The sequence below is a fragment of the Octopus bimaculoides genome, chromosome 29 (assembly GCF_046866305.1).
Source record: "Octopus bimaculoides isolate indiv1 chromosome 29, ASM4686630v1, whole genome shotgun sequence".
In the NCBI taxonomy this organism is placed as follows: domain Eukaryota; kingdom Metazoa; phylum Mollusca; class Cephalopoda; order Octopoda; family Octopodidae; genus Octopus; species Octopus bimaculoides.
In genome coordinates, this window is record NC_142956.1 from 14,871,739 (window position 1) to 14,893,461 (window position 21,723).

The window sequence follows — 21,723 nt, forward strand, 5'->3', positions numbered from 1 at the left end:
AGGCGGTACTGGCAACGGCCACGCTCAAAATGGTGCATCTTATGTGCCACCCGCACAAGAGCCAGTCCAGGGGCACTGGCAACGATCTTACTTGGCTTGCCGAGTCTTCTCACGCACAGCACACTTCCAAAGGTCTCGGTCAGTAGTCATCGCCTCGGTGAGGCCCAATGTACGATGGTCTTGCCTCACCACCTCAGCCCAAGTCTTCCTGGGCCTACCTCTTCCACGGGTTCCCTCAACTGTTAGGGTGTGGCACTTTTTCAGGCAGCTATCCTCATCCATTCTCACCACATGTCCATACCAGCGCAATCGTCTCTCTTGCACACCACAACTGATGCTTCTAATGTTCAGCTTTTCTCTCAAGATACTTACACTCTGACGGGTATTCACATTGACATTACACATCCAACGGAGCATACTGGCTTCATTCCTTGCGAGCTTACGTATGTCCTCAGCAGTTACAGCCCATGTTTCACTGCCATGTAGCATGGCCGTTCGTACACATGCGTCATACAGTCTGCCTTTTACTCTGAGTGAGAGTCCCTTTGTCGCCAGCAGGGGTAAGAGCTCTCTAAACTTTGCCCAGGCTATTCTTATTCTAGCAGTTACACTTTCAGCGCACCCACCCCCACTACTAACTTGGTCGCCCAGATAGCGGAAGCTATCGACTACCTCTAGTTTTTCACCCTGGAATGAGATAGAAGTTGTTTCCTGTTTGTTTACAGTTTTTATTGCACCTGAACATCTGCCACAAACAAAAACTAACTTCCTAGTTAACCTGCCTTTGATGTTGCTGCACCTCTTATGTGTCCATAGCTTGCACCGGGTACATCTTATAGAGTTACTACCTACTCCTTTTCTACATACTGAACAGGGCCATCTACCTGAAGGGGTTTGTGTTTTATCTACCTTCCTACTTATTAGGATTTTGGTTTTAGCTAGGTTGACTCTAAGGCTTTGCTTCCACACCTGAAACTTCTCCTCTTGTTCTGATAGTGACTCCGCAATTAGGGCAAGGTCATCAGCATAGAGGAGCTCCCAGGGGCAACCTGTCTTGAACTCCTCTGTGATTGCCTGGATGACTATGATAAATAAGAGGGGGCTGAGGACGGAACCTTGGTGGACCCCTACCTCTACCCGGAATTCATTGCTGTACTCATTTCCAACCCTCACCTTACTGGCAGCATCTCTGTACATGGCTCGCACAGCTCTCACTAACCATTCTTCTATCCCAAGTTTCCTCATTGACCACCAGATAAGGGATCGGGGGACCCTGTCAAAGGCTTTCTCCATGTCAACGAAAGCCAGGTACAGAGGTTTATCCTTAGCTAGGTATTTCTCCTGCAGCTGTCTTACTAGAAATAAGGCATCAGTAGTGCTTTTACCTGGCACGAACCCAAACTGCATCTCATCTAAATTGATTCGCTCCCTAATTAGTTGGGCTATGACCCTCTCTGTAACTTTCATAACCTGATCTAACAACTTGATGCCTCTGTAATTATTTGTATCTAAAGCATCACCTTTACCTTTGTAGCAGTTGACTATGGTGCTGCTACACCAGTCATTGGGTATGACTCCTTCATGCATCACTTGGTTCGTAATACGGGTGACTAGGCTATAGCCAACACTGCCAGATATTTTGAGCATCTCTGCAGTGATTCCTGATGGACCAGGGGCTTTCCCGGTCTTCATACTCTTAATTGCTTTATCTACCCTGGTACTATCAACTTGGATAGCTGGTCCCTCTATTGGGTCGACATACGGCAGGCTCTCTTCATCCCATTCATTCTCTTTATTAAGCAATCTATCGTAGTGGCATCTCCAGACCTCTTTCTTTGCATCCTCATTTAGTGCAAGCGTACCATCATCCATGCGAACACATTTCTCTCCTACGACATCACTATTCTCTCTCCTACACTGTCTTGCAACACGAAATACCTCGAGTCTTTGGTCCTCACGGCGCAGAACATTGGCAAATCTTTTCTTATCTGCTTCCCCTCTGGCTAAATAAACCTGTCGCCTAGCCTCCCTTCTGGCACATTGGTACAATTCTCTGCTACCACCGTTCTTCCAGTCCTTCCAAGCCTGTTTCTTTTGTCTAATAGCCCTGTCTACCTCCTTGTTCCACCACCACGTTACTCTGGGTCGAGAGGGGACCTTACACCACCCACAGATCTGGTCGGTGGCTTTCAACAGGTTTTTCCCGCAGAAATCTCCAATTGTCTTCCACGTTGTATGATGCTATATATATATTTATTTATAGGAAGATTTTAATTCAGAACTTATGAAAACAAGACATTTGTTCTACAGAGCCAGAGATGGTTACAGCCGGGTTGGTATTGAAAGGATTAAAAACACCTCTTCATTTGGGCAGATGGACATTAGAAGTAGTTGGAAGGGTTTGGCTTGAAGGAAATTTAGGCTGTTATTTCTAGCGTATAGAGTGACCACATTGAGGTCTCATTCTCTCATGTCGTCTGCTGATTATTTTTCTTTCAATTAGTTTTAAATATAACAAAGAATTTTGTAAAATAACTTCGTTATCATTAAGCTAGTGTTAGGAACATAAATTGTGACTAAGGTTTCGTAGAAGATTTTAATTCAAAACTTATAAAAACAAGACATTTTTACTCAGAGCCAGTGACGATTTCAGCCGGGTTGGTAACGTAAGGGTTAATACCAACAACAGACATAAATTAACTTTCTCCATTTAGTTGCCCGTGGGGCCTTATCCCTTTATCCTCTTTGCCTTGAGAAGGGTGCTTCAAATAAAAACTTTGCAAAGTTTATTTCCAGTACCTTAGGCTGGAAACACTATTTTCTGACATCATTTTCATTACTCACTCACTCACTACGAGGTATACTTCTGTATAACTTAATTATTTCTGCATTTTATGAAGCTTTTCTAGAAGAAATCTTTAATTCAGACTCAGATGATGATTTTGAAGGATTTACTCCCGTAGATATCAATGGTCAGAAGTGACGGTCATTATGTTTATAGTGATGCAACCGAGCAGATGCTATCGTCTACGGCTGGTTGATTTTCAGGAAAATACGGGACACAAGGAAGTACCTGATGGCATTTCTGAGGGGCGACTCTCTTTTGTCACTTCTTTAAAGACAAAATTCTATCTTTGTCAATGAGATAAATATATATGCTAGTCAGGAGAAGGCCAGGTGCCGGCACCTCCTCGTATATCAACACATCGAAGGACACCACTTTTGAAAAACAAATGATATTTGTAGCAGGATTCACTAAACTTTCATCATTTGAGAAGGAAGAAGGGACTTTGGAGGAAGTTATCTTGTGCCAGGTAATTAAAAGTAAGAGACAGAAACAGGTGTGTTGCCGTAGCAGAGTGTAAACAATAAAAACAGAAGAAAGGTGAAAGAAGCTTTTTTTTTTGGTTTGTTGAGGTTTTAACTATTTCAGTTTTAATTGAGTCTTATTTCGTAGTTGTCTTGACGGTCTTGTGGGTAAAGACCTGAGTGCTATCAACTTTGAATACTCTGGGGTTAGAGTTCAATTCTTGCTAAGACGAAATTTGTTTTGTTTTGGAAGTATACTTCTCATATCAGGGCCCAGGATCTCAAACTTGATCACTTAGCTGCATGTTGAACCTTCATCCCCGTAAAGTAAATAAAAAATAGAGATCATCAAAGTTGTTTTTATAATTCAATTTTGCTTGGATAGCTTTAAATATCTCATCTTTACAGAAAATTACAAAGTTGTCTTTATGGTCGTGTGGGTAACGACGCTGGAGACAAAACTGTCAACAATGAGTTCGATACGTGCCGGGATTATTTTCGTTTTTTTATTGAATTCTGGGAAAAGTTAGGTTTATAAATCCTAATTTTCACGTATAAAATTGCCGCCAGTAAGATGGAACAGTGGTGCGAGAGGTGGAAGGGGCGTTGGGGCGCGTACAGGTGGTCTAGGCTGCCTGGTTCGCGCCCCCCTTCCTCTTTCACTTCTTTCATCGCCGGACCATTGACCCTGGCGGGTTTTTACCTCGCCTCATCATTTTTCCTCCTACTCCAGTCCCCCTCCTACTCCTAACCCTCCTAAATACTCCTAATTCTCAAAGACGAAATTAATTAAATAAATAATAATTAATTAATTAAAAAAAAAACAAAATAAACATACATTTCGTACGAAATACCTGCGGCTGAAGAAATACAGCTAGCTTTACTGATTGAGTGTTTACGAATCGATGTATGTAATTGATACATGTAAAGCCATTCCAGAATCGACCCTCTCTGATTGAAGTCACGTAATTGAAGCCGAGGAAGGATTAAGAATTAAGGCTGCAACAAGGTAGGTAAAGAATAGAATCTTTTTATACCCATTGTCTTTTACCGTCGCCTTTTAATGCGTTTTACACGAACAAATTGACACAAGAGTCTTAATTTTTGGTTTAATGTGAACACCCGGCCATATATACGTATGTATATTGACATTCATTGGCAACATTACAATTTTGCAAATGTAATAAATACTTTTGGAAAGAAAACTTTGCTCCAACGAACCGAAGGAGCAATGAAATGTCATTTATCGCCCATTACATCTCGTACAGACAAGTGGGGGTAAAACATAGAACGAATGAATATGAGGATGTAATGGCTACTACTGAACATCACTTCCGAGTAGTATCATTTAAATGTGTCTGGCATCAAGCTTATCATTCTATTATCTTTGTTAAGTAAACTGTGCATCTACTGTTTCATAAATCCACCACAGGTGACAAATGTCCATAAAAATCTATCTCTGTCCCCAATGGGTCTATTGCCTCACCAAAGTGTCCTTTTTTTTTTTTTTGTAGCTTTTTCAATCAGTAATAACACATTGCCTACTTGGAACTTTCAATGTCTCTTCTTCTCTGACTATAACAACTTGTTTATTTTCTCTTCAATCGCTGCATTTGTCCAATGTTAAAAATCCTGTAGATGTTTTATATTGTGTTTGTGTAATCAATTGGTGGATATTCTGTTGTTGGAGTTACTGGGCTTTATGTTTGGTTGGGGATTCTAGAGTGATTAGTGTAATTCTGGTGTGTGGGCATTTGTGTATCACTCTGTTCTTGGTTTCCTTTCTCTTTTCTATTCCTTCATCTGGAGCCAGTCAGGGGCTACTGGCATCGACCACGTTCGCATGGTGCTCTTTTCATGCCCCAAAGAACAAAAATAAAAATAAAAATAGGACTGCAGCTGGAAGTGCTCAGGTGTCACTGGGGCAGGCATTGATGATTCAGCGCTTAGGAATGCTTCTGTAGGAGAAAATGTAGACCTTATTAAATATGCAAGGACCCCGAAACTTATGTCCTCTTAAGGGGTTTTTGCTTAAAAAAAAAAACTCTGTAAATGTAGTAGTTAGAGAGGAGAATAATTTGGTTAGGGGATATATTGGCAGCACTATTGAATTTAAAAGGAGATATCGGGTCCACATGAGCTCATTTTCGAATGCCAAATACTCCAATTCTACTACATTGGCATATTATATTCATGATTTGAAGAGGAGGAATATGAGCTATACTATTGAATGGTTAGGCCTATCCAAAGCCCCCCCCCCCTACACACTTTAATGCTAATGTAGATTATGCTTAAGGGAATTGTACTTGATTGGCCAAACACCTTAATATATTTTCTTATGTGCTCCCTTTCTGTAATAGGTTTTTCTCAACATTCTTGAGTAGTTATAAAATTAAAATCAGATGCCCACCTGAGCTGTGATCTTGAATTGAATCTGTAGCAAATTTTCTTTTATCTAAATTTAATTATTGACCTTTGAAATGCATATATTTTTCTTTGTTCGACTCGTGTTAGCTTTTATTCGTGCATACCATTGGCTTTTACCATTTGGGGCCCTGTTGTTTTGACCTATTGGAATGTTTATTCATTATACCTTTCAGTTTAGTCAACCATTTCATCAATTGCAGCAGCTTCATAACTAATTCAGTTCTCTGATAGCTTAGTTTTATATCTGATATGCTTTTATAATTACTGTTGTACTGAATAATTATTGTTAGATCTAGATTAGCAACAGTCAGTGCTACTATCACCAAGTGAAAATCTAGGTTACTTTAGGTGAGCCTAATAACTGATGGTCTTGTTGTTTGTCACTCTTGGTGAGTCCTTGACAGTATACAACTAAGCTATTACTGTACATTAAAAGAAATAGGCCTCTGTAAAGTGCAACACATAACCAACAGTGAGGCTCATTGCTGGTTCCACTCCTAGTAACTGATGGTATTGGGGTGTTGTTGTTTGTCACTCTTGGTGAGCCCTTGACAGTATACAACTAAGCTATTACTGTACATATATATATTTATTCAGTTATTATGTCACAGGCCTCTGTGAAGTGCAACACCTAACCAACAGTGGGGCTCATTGCTGGTTCCACTCCAGTACCCGGTGTGGGGCATAGGCTAATGTACGGAATACAAGCCAAATGATTGAAGTAATAATAATACAGTAAGGTTTTCTTGAAGCATTCACAGGTGTGGTTACGTGATAGAGAAGTTTGCTTGCCAACCATTCGGTCCCACTGCAGATATATGTGCGTCTGTGTTGGTGTTTACATCCTCATGAAAGACACAAAATAAGTACCAGGCTATTCTGGTCAGAAAGCTTAGCAAGAGCCTATGTATACATTTTAATTAAAATATATTTCGTTTTTGCTAGATTAGATTTGTTTCATTAAATTACCAAATTTCTCCTCAAACGTTAAACCCACCCCAACATAGAATATTCTCTTCCATTCCATAATTCGGTATAGTGTACATTTAAAGACTGGATTATGTTTTTTCAATCAGGTTTCAAAGTTGTTGCAGTGTTTCTGTCATGTGCTGTGAAAAAGGGGTAAGTGATACGAGGGATCTCGGATTATACAACACTGCTTCAGACAAACCTATCCAACCCATGAGCCTGTGGAAGAAGAGGAAGACATGGAAAGGTAGGCAAACTCTTATATACACACAAGCACATACATTACTCAATTCATAATATATACACATACATACATCAGTAGATTCATAATATATACACATACATCACTAGATTCATAATATATACACATACATACATTACTAGATTCATAATATATACACACACTACTTGATTCATAATATATACACATACATTACTAGATTCATAATATATACACACATTACTCAATTCATAATATATACACATACATTACTCGATTCATAATATATACACATACATACATTACTCGATTCATAATATATACACACAAGCACACACATTACTCGATTCATAATATATACACATACATACATTACTCGATTCATAATATATACACACAAGCACACACAATACTCGATTCATAATATATACACATTACTCGATTCATAATATATACACATTACTCGATTCATAATATATACACACACACACATTACTAGATTCATAATATATACACATACATACATTACTAGATTCACAATATATATACACACATTACTCGATTCATAATATATACCACATACATACATCACTAGATTCATAATATATACACATACATACATTACTCGATTCATAATATATATATACACACACACAAGCACATACATTACTCGATTCACATACCTGATATGCTTTTATAATTACTGTTGTACTGAATAATTATTGATAGATCTAGATTAGCAACAGCCACTACTATCACCAAGTGAAAATCTAGGTTACTTTAGGTGAGCCTAATAACTGATGGTTTTGGGGTGTTGTTGTTTGTCACACTTGGTGAGTCCTTGACAGTATACAACTAAGCTATTACTGTACATATATATATATATTCATTCAGTTATTATGTCACAGGTCTCTGTGAAGTGCAACACCTAACCAACAGTGGGGCTCATTCCACTCCAGTACCCGGTGTTGTACGATGTGGGGTATAGGCTAATGTACGGAATACAAGCCAAATGATTGAAGTAATAATAATACAGTAAGGTTTTCTTGAAGCATTGACAGGTGTGGTTATGTGATAGAGAAGTTTGCTTGCCAACCATTCAGTCCCACTGCAGATATATGTGCGTCTGTGTTGGTGTTTACATCCTCATCAGGCTATTCTGGTCAGAAAGCTTAGCAAGAGCCTATGTATACATTTTAATTAAAATATATTTCGTTTTTGCTAGATTAGATTTGTTTCATGGAAAGGTAGGCAAACTCTTATATACACACACACACATATATGCAGTCACTACTAGATTCATAATATATACATACATTACTCGATTCATAATATATACACACACACATTACTAGATTCATAATATATACACACACATTACTAGATTCATAATATATACACATACATTACTTGATTCATAATATATACACATACATTACTTGATTCATAATATATACACACACACCTTACTAGATTCATAGTATATACACACACACACACACATTACTAGATTCATAATATATACACACACACACACATTACTCGATTCATAATATATACACACATACATTACTCGATTCATAATATATATACATACATTTCTAGATTCATAATATATACACACATACATTACTCGATTCATAACATATACACATACATTACTCGATTCATAATATACATATATTAGTAGATTCATAATATATATACACAGACAATAATATCATTATTATTACCAATTTTTTTTCAATTGATTTCTTGTACATAAATTCACATACATACACTACTCGATTCATATTATATACACATACATTACTAGATTCATAATATACACACATACATTACTAGATTCATAATATATACACACACACATTACTCGATTCATAATATATACACAGACAATAATATCAATTTTTATTCAATTGATTTCTTGTACATAAATTCATAATATATACACATACATACATTACTCGATTCATAATATACAGACATACATTACTAGATTCATAATATATACACACATTACTCGATTCATAATATACACACAGACAATAATATCATTATTATTATCAATTTTTATTCAATTGATTTCTTGTACATAAATTCACAATATATACACATACATACACTACTCGATTCATATTATATACACATACATTACTAGATTCATAATATATACACACTACTACATTCATAATATATACACACACACACTACTACATTCATAATATACACACATACATTACTAGATTCATAATATATACACATACATCACTAGATTCATAATATATACACATTATTCGATTCATAATATATACACACAAGCACACACATTACTCGATTCATAATATATACACATACATACATTACTCGATTCATAATATATACACACAAGCACACACATTACTCGATTCATAATATATACACACACCTTACTAGATTCATAATATATACACACACACATTACTCGATTCATAATATATACACATACATTACTAGATTCATAATATATACACACATTACTCGATTCATAATATATACACACACACACACATTACTAGATTCATAATATATACACATACATACATTACTCGATTCATAATATATACACACAAGCACACACATTACTCGATTCATAATATATACACACAAGCACACACATTACTCGATTCATAATATATACACACACCTTACTAGATTCATAATATATACACACACACACACATTACTCGATTCATAATATATACACATACATTACTAGATTCATAATATATACACATACATACATCACTAGATTCATAATATATACACAAGCACATACATTACTCGATTCATAATATATACACACACAAGCACATACATTACTCGATTCACATACCTGATATGCCTTTATAATTACTGTTGTACTGAATAATTATTGATAGATCTAGATTAGCAACAGTCAGTGCTACTATCACCAACTCAAAATCTAGGTTACTTTAGGTGAGCCTAATAACTGATGGTTTTGGGGTGTTGTCGTTTGTCACACTTGGTGAGCCCTTGACAGTATACAACTAAGCTATTACTGTACATATATATATTTATTCAGTTATTATGTCACAGGTCTCTGTGAAGTGCAACACCTAACCAACAGTGGGGCTCATTGCTGGTTCCACTCCAGTACCCGGTGTTGTACGATGTGGGGTATAGGCTAATGTACGGAATACAAGCGAAATGATTGAAGTAATAATAATACAGTAAGGTTTTCTTGAAGCATTGACAGGTGTGGTTTATGTGATAGAGAAGTTTGCTTCCCAACCATTCAGCCCCCCTGTGCTGGTGCCACGTAAAAAGCACTGTGGTGTTAGGAGTGCTGCAATTATGAATCTGTGGTTCATGCGTCCTGGCATCTCTTGTGGGTACTTTTCTAGCCAGAAGGTGATAATCGTTTCTATACCCTAATCGTGTGGGATTACATTGTACAAATGATACCAACAGGGTTCCTTCACTCATTGTCTTCGGGAGGTGGTTTAGCATGTCTAAGTCATCCCTGATGAAGCTTTTCACATATTTTAGAAACGGTCTGAGTAAGATGCCGAGGAAGTTGCTCAAATGGTGGGTCAGCAATGATGGGCCTCAGTTTGAGGCCAGTAGGGGGAGGATCATTAATGCATAGGCTTGGAGAAACTCTGCAAGCTTTAGAAATATCTGGATTTTTGTGTATCTGAGGTAATCCGTAGAATAGAGTAGGTCTGTATTTGAAGAGGATAAGTTTTAAAGAGTCTTCTGTGGGTTGTATTGTACTCATAGTAAATATTATTTTCCATCGTGGAGAGTATTCACTTCTTGTAGTACTCTGTGTCCATCACCACTACCGCACTTCCTTTGTTAGTTACTGTTAGTAAGTGAAATATATGTATAAATGATAACAAACAGACATTGTCTTTTAACTCTTTATTGACACATTAACATTGTCTTGTATTCTCTTATATTCAGAGCCAGGTACTTCTTTGTCCAGCCCTCCAGAGTAACTGCTTGGTTTCCGGAGAAAGAGGTCGTCTTGTTGATGAAAATAAATCAATAAAACAAAAAGTGCGTCTATTTTATTTAATTAAAAGTATGATAATTTAGTACCTACAATGTTTAAATATGATCATATACTTAGATTCTACAACAATTAAGTATGATAATTTGGTGTCTATAACGATTACATTCTATATAACTAAATTCTGGCATAGTTTAGTGTCTAAAATGATTACATTCTATATAATTAGATTCAACATTAGTTTAGTGTCTGTAATAATTAGATTCTATATAGTTCGATACCACATTAGTTTAGTGTCTGTAATGATTAGATTCTATATAGTTCGATTCCACAATAGTTTAGTGTCTGTAATGATTAGATTCCACATTAGTTTAGTGTCTATAATGATTAGATTCTATATAGTTATATACCACATTAGTTTGATACAACATTAGTTCGATACCACATTAGTTTAGTGTCTGTAATGATTAGATTCTATATAGTTCGATTCCACATTAGTTTAGTGTCTGTAATGATTAGATTCTATACAGTTCGATTCTACATTAGTTTAGTGTCTGTAATGATTAGATTCTATATAGTTCGATTCCACATTAGTTTAGTGCCTGTAATGATTAGATTCTATGTAGTTCGATTCCACATTAGTTTAGTGTCTGTAATGATTAGATTCTATGTAGTTCGATTCCACATTAGTTTAGTGCCTGTAATGATTAGATTTTATATAGTTCGATTCCACATTAGTTTAGTGCCTGTAATGATTAGATTCTATGTAGTTCGATTCCACATTAGCTTAGTGTCTGTAATGATTAGATTTTATATAGTTCGATTCCACATTAGTTTAGTGCCTGTAATGATTAGATTCTATATAGTTAGATACAACATTAGTTTAGTGTCTGTAATGATTAGATTTTATATAGTTCGATTCCACATTAGTTTAGTGTCTGTAATGATTAGATTCTATACAGTTCGATTCTACATTAGTTTAGTGTCTGTAATGATTAGATTCTATATAGTTTGATTCTACATTAGTTTAGTGACTGTAATGATTAGATTCTATATAGTTATATACCACATTAGTTTAGTGTCTGTAATGATTAGATTTTATATATTTCGATTCCACATTAGTTTAGTGTCTGCAATGATTAGATACAACATTAGTTTAGTGTCTGTAATGATTAGATTTTATATAGTTCGATTCCACATTAGTTTAGTGTCTGTAATGATTAGATTTTATATAGTTATATACCACATTAGTTTAGTGTCCGTAATGATTAGATTCTATACAGTTCGATTCTACATTAGTTTAGTGTCTGTAATGATTAGATTCTATACAGTTCGATTCTACATTAGTTTAGTGTCTGTAATGATTAGATTCTATATAGTTATATTCCACATTAGTTTAGTGTCCGTAATGATTAGATTCTATACAGTTCGATTCTACATTAGTTTAGTGTCTGTAATGATTAGATTCTATACAGTTCGATTCTACATTAGTTTAGTGTCTGTAATGATTAGATTCTATATAGTTATATTCCACATTAGTTTAGTGTCCGTAATGATTAGATTCTATATAGTTCGATTCTACATTAGTTTAGTGACTGTAATGATTAGATTCTATATAGTTATATACCACATTAGTTTAGTGTCTGTAATGATTCGATTCTATACAGTTCGATTCTACATACATTACTTGATTCATAATATATACACATACATTACTTGATTCATAATATATACACATACATACATCACTAGATTCATAATATATACACACATACATTACTCGATTCATAACATATACACATACATTACTCGATTCATAATATACATATATTAGTAGATTCATAATATATATATACACAGACAATAATATCATTATTATTACCAATTTTTTTTCAATTGATTTCTTGTACATATATACTCACACAGATATAAGTATATATCTATATCCTTTCCAAAGTTCCAGCCATGCTGATGCACCACCGTACATAAATATATAAGCAAACACAAACAATTAAATACAATAGACACACTTTTTTATTTTATTAATTTATTTTCATCAACAAAATACACATACAAGATGCCTTCTTGGTTACTCTCTCATATTCTTCCTCTCCAGAAACCAAGCAGCTACCCTGGAGGACTGGACAAAGAAGCTGGCTTCAAACTGATATGTCCCTGGCTCTGAATATAAGAAAATACAAGACAATGACAATAAAGAGTTAAAAAACAATGTGTTTTTTATTATTTATACATACACTTCGCTTACTAACTGTAAGTAATCACAATATACACACATACATTACTAGATTCATAATATATACACATACTACTTGATTCATAATATACACACATACATTACTAGATTCATAATATATACACATACACATTACTCGATTCATAATATATACACAGACAATAATATCACTATTATTATCAATTTTTATTCAATTGATTTCTTGTACATAAATTCATAATATATACACATACATACATTACTCGATTCATATTATATACACATTACTCGATTCATAATATACACACATACATTACTAGATTCATAATATACACACATACATTACTAGATTCATAATATACACACATACATTACTAGATTCATAATATATACACACACACATTACTCGATTCATAATATATACACTACTAGATTCATAATATATACACAGACAATAATATCATTATTATTATCAATTTTTATTCAATTGATTTCTTGTACATAAATTCATAATATATACACATACATACATTACTCGATTCATAATATACAGACATACATTACTAGATTCATAATATATATACACACACATTACTCGATTCATAATATATACACATTACTAGATTCATAATATATAAACACACACATTACTCGATTCATAATATATACACAGACAATAATATCATTATTATTCAATTGATTTCTTGTACATAAATTCACAATATATACACATACATACACTACTCGATTCATATTATATACACACACACTACTACATTCATAATATACACACATACATTACTAGATTCATAATATATACACACACTACTACATTCATAATATACACACTACTACATTCATAATATATACACACACACACACATTACTCGATTCATAATATATACACATACATACATTACTAGATTCATAATATATACACACACACGTTACTCGATTCATGATATATACACACACACACACACACATTACTAGATTCATAATACATACACACACACAATAATATCAATTTTTATTCAATTGATTTCTTGTACATATGTGTACATATATACTCACACAGATATAAGTATATATCCATATTCTTTCCAAAGTTCCATCCATGCTGATGCACCACCGTACATATATATATATAAGCAAACACACACAATTAAATACAATAGACACACTTTTTTATTTTACTAATTTATTCTCATCAACAAAATACACATACAAGATGCCTTCTTGGTTTCTCTCTCATATTCTTCCTCTCCAGAAACCAAGCAGTTACCCTGGAGGACTGGACAAAGAAGCTGGCTTCAAATACAAGACAATGACAATAAAGAGTTAAAAAACAATGCGTTTGTTATTATTTATACATACACTTCACTTACTAACGGTAAGTAATCGTACTTAGAAAGTAATCATAATTAAACTAAATTATCATACTTAAATGTTGTAGAATCTAATCATTACAGGCACTAAACTAATGTGGAATATAACTATATAGAATCTAATCATTACAGACACTAAACTAATGTGGAATCGAACTATATAGAATCTAATCATTACAGACACTAAACTAATGTGGAATATAACTATATAGAATCTAATCATTACAGACACTAAACTAATGTGGAATCGAACTATATAGAGTCTAATCATTACAGACACTAAACTAATGTGGAATCGAACTATATAAAATCTAATCATTACGGACACTAAACTAATGTTGTATCTAACCATATAGAATATAACTATATAGAATCTAATCATTACAGACACTAAACTAATGTGGAATCGAACTATATAGAGTCTAATCATTACAGACACTAAACTAATGTGGAATCGAACTATATAAAATCTAATCATTACAGACACTAAACTAATGTGGAATCGAACTATATAAAATCTAATCATTACAGACACTAAACTAATGTAGAATCGAACTGTATAGAAACTAATCATTACAGACACTAAACTAATGTGGAATCGAACTATATAAAATCTAATCATTACAGACACTAAACTAATGTAGAATCGAACTGTATAGAAACTAATCATTACAGACACTAAATTAATGTGGAATCGAACTATATAAAATCTAATCATTACAGACACTAAACTAATGTGGAATCGAACTATATAAAATCTAATCATTACAGACACTAAACTAATGTAGAATCGAACTGTATAGAATCTAATCATTACAGTCACTAAACTAATGTTGTATCTAACCATATAGAATATAACTATATAGAATCTAATCATTACAGACACTAAACTAATGTGGTATATAACTATATAGAATCTAATCATTACAGTCACTAAACTAATGTTGTATCTAACCATATAGAATATAACTATATAGAATCTAATCATTACAGACACTAAAACTAATGTGGAATCGAACTATATAGAATCTAATCATTACAGACACTAAACTAATGTGGAATCGAACTATATAGAATCTAATCATTACAGACACTAAACTAATGTGGAATCGAACTATATGGAATCTAATCATTACAGACACTAAACTAATGTAGAATCGAACTGTATAGAATCTAATCATTACAGACACTAAACTAATGTGGAATCGAACTATATAGAATCTAATCATTACAGACACTAAACTAATGTGGAATCGAACTATATGGAATCTAATCATTACAGACACTAAACTAATGTAGAATCGAACTATATAGAATCTAATCATTACAGACACTAAACTAATGTGGAATATAACTATATAGAATCTAATCATTACGGACACTAAACTAATGTGGAATCGGACTATATAAAATCTAATCATTACGGACACTAAACTAATGTGGAATCGAACTATATAAAATCTAATCATTACAGACACTAAACTAATGTGGAATCGAACTATATAAAATCTAATCATTACGGACACTAAACTAATGTTGTATCTAACCATATAGAATATAACTATGTAGAATCTAATCATTACAGACACTAAACTAATGTGGAATCGAACTATATAGAATCTAATCATTACAGACACTAAACTAATGTGGAATCGAACTATATAGAATCTAATCATTACAGACACTAAACTAATGTGGAATCGAACTATATAAAATCTAATCATTACGGACACTAGACTAATGTTGTATCTAATCATTACAGACACTAAACTAATGTGAAATCGAACTATATAGAATCTGATCATTGCAGACACTAAACTAATGTGTATAGAATCTAATCATTACAGACACTAAACTAATGTAGAATCGAACTGTATAGAATCTAATCATTACAGACACTAAACTAATGTGGAATCGAACTATATAGAATCTAATCATTACAGACATTAAACTAATGTAGAATCGAACTGTATAGAATCTAATCATTACAGACACTAAACTAATGTGGAATCGAACTATATAAAATCTAATCATTACAGACACTAAACTAATGTTGTATCTAATCATTACAGACACTAAACTAATGTTGTATCTAACCATATAGAATATAACTATATAGAATCTAATCATTACGGACACTAAACTAATGTAGAATCGAACTATATAGAATCTAATCATTACAGATACTAAACTAATATGGTATATAACTATATGGAATCTAATCATTACAGACACTAAACTAATGTGGAATCGAACTATATAGAATCTAATCATTACAGACACTAAACTAATGTAGAATCGAACTATATAGAATCTAATCATTACAGACACTAAACTAATGTAGAATCGAACTGTATAGAATCTAATCATTACAGACACTAAACTAATGTGGTATATAACTATATAGAATCTAATCATTACGGACACTAAACTAATGTGGAATATAACTATATAGAATCTAATCATTACGGACACTAAACTAATGTGGAATATAACTATATAGAATCTAATCATTACAGACACTAAACTAATGTTGTATCTAACCATATAGAATATAACTATATAGAATCTAATCATTACAGACACTAAACTAATGTGGAATCGAACTATATAGAATCTAATCATTACAGACACTAAACTAATGTAGAATCGAACTGTATAGAATCTAATCATTACAGACACTAAACTAATGTGGAATCGAACTATATAGAATCTAATCATTACAGACACTAAACTAATGTGGAATATAACTATATAGAATCTAATCATTACAGACACTAAATTAATGTAGAATCGAACTGTATAGAATCTAATCATTACAGACACTAAACTAATGTGGAATCGAACTATATAAAATCTAATCATTACAGACACTAAACTAATGTTGTATCTAACCATATAGAATCTAATCATTACAGACACTAAACTAATGTGGAATCGAACTATATAGAATCTAATCATTACAGACACTAAACTAATGTTGTATCTAACCATATAGAATATAACTATATAGAATCTAATCATTACAGACACTAAACTAATGTGGAATCGAACTATATAGAGTCTAATCATTACAGACACTAAACTAATGTGGAATCGAACTATATAAAATCTAATCATTACAGACACTAAACTAATGTGGTATATAACTATATAGAATCTAATCATTACAGACACTAAACTAATGTAGAATCGAACTGTATAGAATCTAATCATTACAGACACTAAACTAATGTGGAATCGAACTATATAAAATCTAATCATTACAGACACTAAACTAATGTGGAATCGAACTATATAAAATCTAATCATTACAGACACTAAACTAATGTGGAATCGAAATATATAAAATCTAATCATTACGGACACTAGACTAATGTTGTATCTAACCATATAGAATATAACTATATAGAATCTAATCATTACAGACACTAAACTAATGTAGAATCGAACTGTATAGAATCTAATCATTACAGACACTAAACTAATGTGGTATATAACTATATAGAATCTAACCATTACAGTCACTAAACTAATGTAGAATCGAACTATATAGAATCTAATCATTACGGACACTAAACTAATGTGGAATATAACTATATAGAATCTAATCATTACAGACACTAAACTAATGTTGTATCTAACCATATAGAATATAACTATATAGAATCTAATCATTACAGACACTAAACTAATGTGGTATATAACTATATAGAATCTAATCATTACAGTCACTAAACTAATGTTGTATCTAACCATATAGAATATAACTATATAGAATCTAATCATTACAGACACTAAACTAATGTGGAATCGAACTATATAGAATCTAATCATTACAGACACTAAACTAATGTGGAATCGAACTATATAGAATCTAATCATTACAGACACTAAACTAATGTGGAATCGAACTATATGGAATCTAATCATTACAGACACTAAACTAATGTAGAATCGAACTGTATAGAATCTAATCATTACAGACACTAAACTAATGTGGAATCGAACTATATAGAATCTAATCATTACAGACACTAAACTAATGTAGAATCGAACTATATAGAATCTAATCATTACAGACACTAAACTAATGTAGAATCGAACTGTATAGAATCTAATCATTACAGACACTAAACTAATGTGGAATCGAACTATATAGAATCTAATCATTACAGACACTAAACTAATGTGGAATATAACTATATAGAATCTAATCATTACAGACACTAAACTAATGTGGAATCGGACTATATAAAATCTAATCATTACGGACACTAAACTAATGTGGAATCGAACTATATAAAATCTAATCATTACAGACACTAAACTAATGTGGAATCGAACTATATAAAATCTAATCATTACGGACACTAAACTAATGTTGTATCTAACCATATAGAATATAACTATGTAGAATCTAATCATTACAGACACTAAACTAATGTGGAATCGAACTATATAGAATCTAATCATTACAGACACTAAACTAATGTGGAATCGAACTATATAAAATCTAATCATTACGGACACTAGACTAATGTTGTATCTAATCATTACAGACACTAAACTAATGTGAAATCGAACTATATAGAATCTGATCATTGCAGACACTAAACTAATGTGTATAGAATCTAATCATTACAGACACTAAACTAATGTGGAATATAACTATATAGAATCTAATCATTACAGACACTAAACTAATGTAGAATCGAACTGTATAGAAGCTAATCATTACAGACACTAAACTAATGTGGAATCGAACTATATAGAATCTAATCATTACAGACACTAAACTAATGTGGAATATAACTATATAGAATCTAATCATTACAGACACTAAACTAATGTAGAATCGAACTGTATAGAATCTAATCATTACAGACACTAAACTAATGTGGAATCGAACTATATAAAATCTAATCATTACAGACACTAAACTAATGTTGTATCTAATCATTACAGACACTAAACTAATGTTGTATCTAACCATATAGAATATAACTATATAGAATCTAATCATTACAGACACTAAACTAATGTGGAATCGAACTATATAGAATCTAATCATTACAGACACTAAACTAATGTGGAATCGAACTATATAGAATCTAATCATTACAGACACTAAACTAATGTGGAATCGAACTATATAGAATCTAATCATTACAGACACTAAACTAATGTTGTATCTAACCATATAGAATATAACTATATAGAATCTAATCATTACGGACACTAAACTAATGTAGAATCGAACTATATAGAATCTAATCATTACAGACACTAAACTAATGTGGAATCGAACTATATAGAATCTAATCATTACAGACACTAAACTAATGTGGAATCGAACTATATAGAATCTAATCATTACAGACACTAAACTAATGTGGAATCGAACTATATAGAATCTAATCATTACAGACACTAAACTAATGTTGTATCTAACCATATAGAATATAACTATATAGAATCTAATCATTACGGACACTAAACTAATGTAGAATCGAACTGTATAGAATCTAATCATTACAGACACTAAACTAATGTGGAATCGAATTATATAGAATCTAATCATTACAGACACTAAACTAATGTTGTATCTAACCATATAGAATATAACTATATAGAATCTAATCATTACAGACACTAAACTAATGTTGTATCTAACCATATAGAATCTAATCATTACAGACACTAAACTAATGTTGTAACTAACCATATAGAATATAACTATATAGAATCTAATGATTACAGTCACTAAACTAATGTTGTATCTAACCATATAGAATATAACTATATAGAATCTAATCATTGCAGACACTAAACTAATGTGGAATCGAACTATATAAAATCTAATCATTACAGACACTAAACTAATGTGGAATCGAACTACATAGAATCTAATCATTACAGGCACTAAACTAATGTGGAATCGAACTATATAAAATCTAATCATTACAGGCACTAAACTAATGTGGAATCGAACTACATAGAATCTAATCATTACAGGCACTAAACTAATGTGGAATCGAACTATATAGAATCTAATCATTACAGACACTAAACTGATGTGGAATCGAACTATATAGAATCTAATCATTACAGACACTAAACTATTGTGGAATCGAACTATATAGAATCTAATCATTACAGACACTAAACTAATGTGGTATCGAACTATATAGAATCTAATTATTACAGACACTAAACTAATGTGGAATCTAATTATATAGAATGTAATCATTTTAGACACTAAACTATGCCAGAATTTAATTATATAGAATGTAATCGTTATAAACACCAAATTGTCATACTTAATTGTTGTAGGATCTAAGTATATGATCATATTTAAACAGTGTAGGTACTAAATTATCATACTTTAAATTAAATAAAATAGACGCACTTTTTGTTTTATTGATTTATTTTCATCAACAAGACGACCTCTTTCTCCGGAAACCAAGCAGTTACTCTGGAGGGCTGGACAAAGAAGTACCTGGCTCTGAATGTAAGAAAATACAAGACAATGTTAATGTGTCAATAAAGAGTTAAAAGACAATGTCTGTTTGTTATCATTTATACATATATTTCACTTACTAACAGTAACTAACAAAGGAAGTGCGGTAGTGGTGATGGACACAGAGTACTACAAGAAGTGAATACTCTCCACGATGGAAAATAATATTTACTATGAGTACAATACAACCCACAGAAGACTCTTTAAAACTTATCCTCTTCAAATACAGACCTACTCTATTCTACGGATTACCTCAGATACACAAAAATCCAGATATTTCTAAAGCTTGCAGAGTTTCTCCAAGCCTATGCATTAATGATCCTCCCCCTACTGGCCTCAAACTGAGGCCCATCATTGCTGACCCACCATTTGAGCAACTTCCTCGGCATCTTACTCAGACCGTTTCTAAAATATGTGAAAAGCTTCATCAGGGATGACTTAGACATGCTAAACCACCTCCCGAAGACAATGAGTGAAGGAACCCTGTTGGTATCATTTGTACAATATAATCCCACACGATTAGGGTATAGAAACGATTATCACCTTCTGGCTAGAAAAGTACCCACAAGAGATGCCAGGACGCATGAACCACAGATTCATAATTGCAGCACTCCTAACACCACAGTGCTTTTT

The 21,723-nt window shown here is 32.7% G+C and overlaps 1 protein-coding gene and 1 long non-coding RNA gene across 8 annotated transcripts in view; one reads left to right on the forward strand and one right to left on the reverse strand.

Annotated features, from left to right (window-relative positions):
* The window catches only part of LOC149130356 (uncharacterized), a 186,457-nt gene extending 165,325 nt beyond the window's left edge, over window positions 1-21,132 (forward strand). For 2 of the 7 annotated variants that reach the window (XR_016239082.1, XR_016239080.1), the window contains 4 exons: window positions 6,813-6,952; window positions 10,898-10,993; window positions 13,063-14,572; window positions 21,013-21,132. Coding sequence is in view for 3 of the 7 variants with exons in the window: in XM_089345643.1 (XP_089201769.1) it covers window positions 6,642-6,643; window positions 6,813-6,952; window positions 14,450-14,572; window positions 21,013-21,125 (378 nt within the window). In the remaining 4 variants the exon portion in view is untranslated. Of the gene's footprint in view, window positions 1-1,797; window positions 4,319-5,347; window positions 6,644-6,812; window positions 6,953-10,897; window positions 10,994-13,062; window positions 14,573-21,012 lie in introns of those variants that run through there. The other 5 variants (XR_016239081.1, XM_089345644.1, XM_089345643.1 and 2 more) reach the window with 5 other exon arrangements.
* Window positions 10,841-14,533, reverse strand: LOC149130360 (uncharacterized). The gene is made up of 2 exons (XR_016239096.1): window positions 14,408-14,533; window positions 10,841-13,127 (listed from the first exon to the last, which is right to left on the reverse strand). It is a non-coding gene; the product is annotated as an uncharacterized LOC149130360 (long non-coding RNA).
* Window positions 21,133-21,723: the final 591 nt, after the last annotated feature.